Source organism: Solanum lycopersicum, chromosome 5 (assembly GCF_036512215.1).
Source record: "Solanum lycopersicum chromosome 5, SLM_r2.1".
Lineage (NCBI taxonomy): Eukaryota > Viridiplantae > Streptophyta > Magnoliopsida > Solanales > Solanaceae > Solanum > Solanum lycopersicum.
Window position 1 is genome coordinate 68,158,108 of NC_090804.1, and position 8,511 is coordinate 68,166,618.

General features: G+C 40.3%; 1 protein-coding gene across 1 annotated transcript; it reads left to right on the forward strand.

Moving 5' to 3' along the window:
• On the forward strand, positions 1-8,450 carry LOC101264427 (nuclear pore complex protein NUP1-like). The gene is made up of 9 exons (XM_004240144.5): positions 1-410; positions 1,266-1,312; positions 1,600-1,715; positions 2,663-2,765; positions 2,865-3,167; positions 3,252-3,338; positions 3,432-4,046; positions 4,547-4,932; positions 5,649-8,450. Exons 1-9 carry the CDS (start codon positions 122-124, stop codon positions 8,062-8,064), a joined length of 4,362 nt encoding a protein of 1,453 aa, XP_004240192.1. The 5' UTR covers positions 1-121; the 3' UTR covers positions 8,065-8,450.
• Positions 8,451-8,511: the final 61 nt, after the last annotated feature.

Here is an 8,511-nt window from a genome sequence, read left to right on the forward strand (position 1 = left end):
GCCAATGTCAATTTGCAAATATTTTTCTCGATTTCCGTGTCCATCCATAAAAATAAAACCCTAATTTCCCCCTCATTTTCCCCTTTTTCCCTCGTCTTTTACTCTCGGTGGTTTTGAATAAATGGCGGCGGCGGGAGACGGCAGACCGGCGAGTTCCTCGGCCTACGAAGGCGGAGGAGCTGGAGGAAAGTTCCGGAGACGACCTTTCCGTAAGAACCAAACTACTCCTTACGATCGACCACCGAATGACCTCCGGAACCCTAGTTGGCTCACAAAGCTCGTTGTCGATCCTGCCACGAAGCTCATCACTTCCGGTGCTCGACGGTTCTTTTCTTCGATCTTCCAAAAACGTCTTACCCCTGCTCCGACACCATTACCACTACCTCCGATGCCATTGCCACCTCCTCCAGGTTCTGATTTACACATTTCTGTATTGGACTATGCTTATTTGGATTGTTTGGAATTTGCTCTGATTTGATGTTTGTTCTGTAGCAGGATTACATTTGTTTAGTCAAAAAGTTGTAATTTTTTTCCTCTTATGTTTAGGGGAGCTTGGTAGAGTGTGATCTGTATTAAATAGATTTGTGTAATGAATTACAGAGAGTTTGGTATTGAGATTTTATGGTACTGGTTGTTAAGTTTGTCTTGTTGAATAACAGAATGATATTGCATCAAATTTGGTTGGTTTATCAATGCTTAGAAATGAGGCGGTAAGTAGTAGTAGTAGTTGTTTGTCCAGAAAGCAGAATGCTTTAATGATTTTCATTTTGTCTCAAAGAGTGTCAAAACACGTAGTTTCACGTGTTCAGTTGGTATATCTAGTTGGAAAGCTTGCTTTTTTCCCCCTTTGATGAATTTTGAAAAAATATTTTTAAAAAGTTATTCCTATGCTGCACCACTTTTCTGTATGATCTATTGTATGTGAGTTTGTGTTTGCTATGTATTTGTTTGTTATTCTGTTGCGTGACATTTGGGTTTTTAAAAAAATTAATTTTCTACTGTGTTTAGTAAAGACTAACGAGATGTGTGCTACCTCTTTTCCTTAATAAAAGAAAAAAAGATGTGCTTTTCTAGGTTTGTGTTGGGCCAGTTGAGCAAAGTGAAGATAGCGGATTTATATACTAACCCCACGTAATTTTGCTCGAAGTCATTTCATGACATTTATTAGTTGAACATCTTGCTATGAACTTCATTTGTTTCTTCATTTCAATTAAATTTTACGTCAGACTTTAGTTAAGACCTGGGTTCCTTTTTCATATAAGCAGAAGCAAGACAAGAATCAAAGGATGTGCAGCAGGAGTCTTGTCTTAATGTAAGTTCATCATGCATAATTCTTGTGCTCAGAGCCTCTGAAATCTGGTGCTTATGTATTTTATTTTTCACGTGTTTGGATCACATGAATTGTCCATCTTCCTAGAAACAGCAACTTTTTTCCTTTCCTTAGGCATATATTTATTTTGATGGTCCAATGTCCACGAAAGTTCAATCATTTTATTTATTAAGAACAATTACTTGTTATAAATATTTAGTATAGTTGAACCTGATAAGAGTTGCCCCATTGTTCCTTTCCTTCTGAAACAATTCCTCCTCTTGATGAAGGATCATGCTGGACCAGTAGTAGCCACTGGACATGAAGTTTGCAAAGTTGCATGCAGTTCTGAGGATGGTGCATTCTCAGAGTTTGAGCAACTGTTGAAACAAAAGACATTCAGCAGGTAAGCTTTGTGATAACGTAGCAGTTGTTTGACTTATCTCTTATTTCAGGTTTCGGTGGCTCTACGTGTTTATCAAATGTAAATTCACTGCCACTGGTACATGCTCTATCAGTGGTTAATACTGTCATTATATTCTGGTGTGCATTTTCATATCGATGAACAATAGAAAACTGGAAGCCATAAATTTGATCTTGCTGTTTCCTCAGACTTTGGGTCAATCGTAAAGGTATTAACACGAGATATGTGTGGCGGGCATTTGTTACAGATTCAAATCCTTCTTGGTTTTGGTTTTAAGTGAAGAAGGGTAGATTAGCTGGAGAATTGTTCAGTTGAATTTCGAAGCTGTAAACAACCCATTTCTTGATCATAAAAAATTTCTTCTTTTACTTGTTATACGTTTTTATTCCTAGTAAATTGCTCTTTTGTTAATAACCGCTGTGCCTGGGCCAGTTTGCGCGTCCCTAATTTAATTTCACTGTACCTGCTACCTCCCACCACCACCAGCACATGTATCGTGTGATTCCGTCCATCAAGTAGTAAATTGCTTTTTTTTTTTCTCATTTAGATTAAACAATTTCTTTCGAACTCTAAAATCGTTATCTGTCTGAACATTATATTCTTGATGTTGGCCTCATTTCAGGTCATCTGTTTCTGGATGAAGGGTTAGTTAAAGATACATGCTGGTTTTCTAGCATCCTTTTTTGTCCTAGCCACTACTTTATAGAGCTAACTCTTGATCATCCTTATTAGGTACTTTTAGAGTTTTAGTCAATTTATGGGAGACTGACATTCTTATAGGAACCTATGAAGTTAGCAATCTGGTTCCGTTGAATTGACTTTCAGGCAGGACTTACCTAAAAGAAGAAGAAGAAGAATTAATTAGTACATCGATTTTTGGTTTCAAAGTGGCTTATGGTGTTCACTAATATGAGATGTGGTGGGTGCAGAGATGAAATTGACCGCTTGACAGAACTTTTGCGTTCCAAAGCTGTAGATACCCCTGCTGGGAATGATAAGGGTGCTGTTGCTACTCCTGTCACAAGTTCAAGAGTAAGATGAATGCTTGTTGGGGTCCTCGACATATTAGCTTTGTTACAAGTATGTAAATGTTGGATCAGTCACTGACATAAATGTGGTTCATGGTTCCAGGTCCCTAAAGGGAATGTTGCATCTGCTGCTGAACTTGCAAAAGCTTACATGGACACTAGGCCATCAAAGGTGTCACCGACAATTCTTAGTTCGCAAAGTCAAGTTGTGAGAGTAGATACACCGGTGCTAAAAAGTGTTGCATATTCCCAAAATTTGCCTATTGCACCAGTGACTACAAAGACTGCTGGTCTTGTTGGGGTCCGAGCAAATGGATTTACCCCTCCAAGGTCTCGTGGAAGATCTGCAATATATCACATGGCTCGCACACCATACTCCAGACTTCGTCTAACTGATGGTCAAATGGTGCATATGCTTTTCTGTGTACTTAAAAGTGTTGGAAATTTTTTAATTTGTTAGAATTTTTATTTAACTTTGTTCCTCTATCAGGCAAGTAGCTCCACACATAATGCTTATAGCGGGCCTTCTTTATCTGAGTCAGTCTTGGAGCATGATGGATATTTTGGCTCTAAACAGGTATTGATTACAAATCACTGTGGTATTGAGCTGATTTGTATTCTTTACTTGTATTGCCATCTGTGAGTGAATTTCAGTTTTTTCCTCTTTTAGCCCCTCAAACGGAGAAGTTCTGCTCTGGAAGATGATATCGGCTCTGTTGGCCCCATTCGTAGGACTCGACAGAAACCAAATCTCCTATCACATGGAATTTCACGTCCTAATCTTGGAGGAGTTGCTTCTGCTGCTGCTGATGTTCCTACAAGGTATGCTCACATCTCTTCCGATCCCAGTGAGACAGCTGCAAAGATATTGGAGCATCTTGAAAATCTGACTCCAAAGGAGAAGTCATCAGAATCAAGACTAACTGCAGGGAGTGATAAGACACCCAAGAAATTGTCACCAAACATGCTTCGCGGGCAAGCTCTTAAAAGCTTGGAGTCTTTGGATTCTCCCAAGCTGCTACAGAGTGCTCAAGACAGCCATAAGTTGGAAAATTGGTCTGAGGTTATTCCAACCAATGATCATGATTCTAGTTTGCAGAAGCAAGGCGTAATTGAACAACATCGGCAAAATAAATCTATTAACAGGCCAACTGTTGTACCAAAGAAAAATGAAAAAAATTCATTTGAAGATGCTCAACCAGGTGTGGAAACTGCTGATTCACTGGATAAGAAGTCTTCAGTTCAACCTCAGAAGAAGCATGCTTTTAGGATGAGTGCACTTGAGGTTCATTCCCATTTTTTCAACTTATTTGTGGTCTTTGACTGTCTTTACTTGCTTTGAATTGGAGTCTTACTGTGTTAATTTGGGCTATCTTCTGGATAATTGCGAACATCTTGCTCTTTGTATTGCACTTTTCAGACTATTTGTGGTGTTGCAATGGTGATTTATCTTTAGACCGATTCCTTCTATTTCATTTGTGGTGGTGCAATGGCAATTTCTTTGTAGACCAATATCTTATTAGTGTTTTCTTTCATTGTAACTGACATGTTATGTGAGTCTAATTAACATCTTACCTTCTTTGCAATCAAATACAGTCGCATAAAATGCATTGAAGGGAGTACTAGTGCTTCATGACCATTACCCATCTAAATTTTTGACTATTTGCTTTTTTAGTTTTGTTCATCGGTATCTTGTCAAGATTCTTTTGTGAGCCTGGGGATTTACTGACAATAACCAATTTAGTTCATAGTCATTTTGTTTTACTGTTATTCTCGTCTTTACAGGACTCATTCGAGATGGATGAGGATATAAACTTTGACAATCCTGCCTCTCAATTGGCTGAAGGAAGAGATAAGATGGGTATATCTGGTGCTGAAAAGAAGTCTCTGTCTACCGATGAAGCCCTGAACAAAAAACCTGCTGCTCTTTCTGAAACAAATGCTACCTTGGGGATTTTGAACAAAAGAAATGATATGAAGGCTCCTGATGCTGCTCTTATCAGCATCAGCAGCCCCAGTTTCCTGTCCAGTTCTGATTCCCAGTCACCCGAGGTTGTTGCACCATCATTTGGGTTAAACAAATCAAAGGAGTCGAGTGGTGACAAGGTTCCAGCTCTTCTATTTTCATCATCATTTCCTCTCTCAGGGTTAAAACCAGAAAGCTCGAGCAGGTTAGTTCCTACTTTATCAAATTCCAAGGATATGTTTTTAATTGTTATTACTTTTGTTACTATATTCTACAATGCATTTGTCTCTACAATGATAGCAGATACAAAGCTAGCAAGTCTAGAAATGTCATGATATTTTTTGTTTTGTTCTTCTAACCGTCAAAATGTAGGCACTTGGGGTTCCATATATTTTGCACAATGTGAACATCTTAAGCTCTTGTGACTTACACTCCACCACACTCTAGAAATTATTTTTGATGTGATTGATGCAAATCTACGAGAAAGTAACACAAAAGTAGTTACTGTTAGACGAAATCTTGTGATATTTTTAACCTTCAAAATTGTAGGCACTTGGGGTTCCACGTATCTTGCTGTGTAAAAATCTTAAGCTCTTCTTACTAACACTCCGCTCCACGCTAGAGATTCTTTTGATGTGATTGATGAAAACCTAGGAGAAACTAAATATTACTGGTAATTACTGTCAAGTATGACCATAAGATTGCAAGGTCAATCACTTGTTAAAAGAAGTCTAGTAGTTGAATTTTGTTTGCTGAGGAGTGGCAAAGAAGACTTTAAGCTGAGAACAAATAATGAAGAACTTTAAAATGCTATTCAGCCTTTTGTAGTGAAGGAAATTAGTGTGAATTTCTTTGAGTTTTATGCACCCTTTTCTGGTACTACTTGAAGGCAGTTATCAATTTTTTCCTCTTTATCTGCAGCTTATCAAACCCTGCTTTTGGCCTGGCTGGTGCTTCATTGGAACTCTTTGAGTCAGATAACTCACAGAAGGATGGGAAAAGCAATGAGAAATCAGAACCTTTATCATCTGGTTTATCACCTTCACCTTTATTTGCTGCTCCATCAAGCACTTCTACCTTCAGTAATGGACAGTTCGCACCTAGTCCTGCTATCTCAGCCTTTTCTCTCTTGGATTCAAGTAATTCCCCAAAGGATGTTCAGTCTTACAGTTCAAGTGAGGTTGCCCATTCCACAAGCATTTCAGCTGCTGTTGGTGGTGGTCTGTTTGGTTTTGCTGCAGCATCTTCAGTATCAACTGAACCTCTTATCAAATCTGGGCCCTCTGAAGTTCCATCAATGGTGTCAAAGCTTTTAACAGCTTCCACTGCAGACAACGCAGACTTGCAAACCAAAGCAGCTAATTCTGACAATTTGAGTAGCAGTTCACCTTTTGCGGGCTCATCATTTGCATCTACAAGTCCTGGAAATAGTATTTTTGGTTTTAGTTCATCAGGAATGTCTACAGTTACTACAGCTAGTGACCAATCTCAGAGTTCCGTTTTCAGCACTGGAGCTCAGTCACTTGTTAGTGCTCAAACTTCACTCACTGGATCAGACAATACCAGAGTCTCACAGAGTGTTCCTGCTCATTTTGGGTCATCTACTACATCACCAGTAGTGGGCAATTCCAGAATGACATCTTTCTCCTCTGTCGGTTCTGCTTCAAGTAATACTGGCATCGTTTCTGCTGCTGCTTCAGATAGCAACCCCGTTGGCTCCAGCGCTGCTGCTGTTGGAAATTTTGGTTTTGGGGCAAGTTCTTCAACCTCATCTACGTTGAGCAGTTCAGTCGGACCTAGCAGTGGGACATCTCAGCTGTCGTTCACTTTTGGTGCTAGTCCGGCTGTTCATGCAGCCACCACTGCACTTGCTACTTCTAGCAATGCTACTTCTGCTATATTTAGTTTTGGTAATGATTCTTCATCTTCCTTGGCAAATGCCGTCGACACCTCTACCCGCCCTAGTCCTAGCACATTTAATTTTGGTGGTAGTTCTTCAGCTTCCTCATTGAAGAGTGTCGGCATGTCTAATAGTGCTGCTCCTGGAATATTTAGTTTTGGTGGTGGTTCTTCAGCTTCTTCAACCAATGCTGTTGGCACCTCCACAAATGCTACTCCTGTATTTAGTTTTGGTGGTGGTTCTTCAGCTCCTTCAACCAATACTATCAGCACCTCCACCAATGCTACTCCTGGTGTATTTAGTTTTGGTGGTGGTTCTTCAGCTTCTTCCACCAATACTGTCAGCACCTCCACCAATGCTACTCCTGGTGTATTTAGTCTTGGTGGTGGTTCTTCAGCTTCTTCAACCAATACTGTCAGCACCTCCACCAATGCTACTCCTGGTGTATTTAGTTTTGGTGGTGGTTCTTCAGCTTCTTCAACCAATACTGTCAGCACCTCCACAAATGCTACTCCTGGTGTATTTAGTTTTGGTGGTAACTCTTTGGCTTCCCCAACAAATACTGTCAGCACCTCTACCAGTGCTACCACTGGCATATTTAATTTTGGTGCTAGTTCTTCCGTTCTGTCAACAAATACTGTCAGTACCTCCACTAGTGCTGCCCCCGGCGTATTCAGTTTTGGTGCTAGCTCCTCAGTTCCGTCAACAAATACTGTCAGTACCTCCACTAGTGCTGCCCCCGGCGTATTCAGTTTTGGTGCTAGCTCCTCAGTTCTGTCAACAAATGCTGTCAATGCCTCCAGCACAGTCAGTCCTAGTCCATTTGCTTTTGGTGCCAGCTCTACCTCCTCACAAACTTCCAGTGCTGCTGGAATTTTAGGTTCCAATTGGCAGGCCCCTAAGTCTCCTGGCTTTAGTTCCCCATTTAGTTCTGCTACCCCTACTGCATTTGCATTTGGAGCATCTTCATCTTCTTTTACTCCTCCAGCCACCACTGCTGCTGTCTTTGGATCAGCACCCAGTACCCCTACTGGACCAGCCTTTCCATTTGGTTCAACATCTTTGACAAATCCGTCTACACAGTCCATATTTGGGAACTCTACTTCTCCTTTTACTGCATCCCCTGGGAATAATAACCAGATGAACATGGAAGACAGCATGGCCGAGGACACTATGCATGCATCTTCCCCTGCAGTTGCTTTTGGTCAACCTTCTGTCTCGCCCACACCTGGCGGTTTCATGTTTGGTTCAACACCTAATCCATTCCAGTTTGGTGGCCAGCAGAATCAGGCAGCTGCTGCTGCTCAGAATCCATGTCCATTTGCAGCATCAAGCAGTTTAGGTGCTGGAGGGAGTTTCTCATTGGGTAGCAATGGTCCTGACAAATCAGGTCGAAAGATTGTCAAAATTAATAGAAATAAGAACAGAAGGAAGTGAAGCAGTTGGCAACAACATTGGATCTTCATGGTAGATATTGTTGGCAAGATGATTAATTTTTCAGTGATCCATCAGCAGCCATGGTTTATGGGTTTGCGCAATTCTCTTTTTTTCTTTTTTAAATTTCGCGCCATTGTAGATCTGTATCTCCAGTAAGTGAAGAAGATCTTGTAATCCTATCATCTTTCTTGGCATAAAATGTCACAATTTTGGGCAACATTTCTTTGGTAAAGTGGTTGTAATTGTATCAGTAAGGGGCTGTTTAGAGGGTTAGCCTTTGTTTTTTCTTTCTATAAATCCGTTTTCTGTACTTGTAACATAATAAGGAAATGTTTGTTTCTGTATGGATATCTCTTTCTATCGAGATCTTATTTTCGAGATGAAAAGCATAATCGTAAATCAATATTGCAGGTACCTGATAGAATAATCGTGGGAGACTTTGCTTGG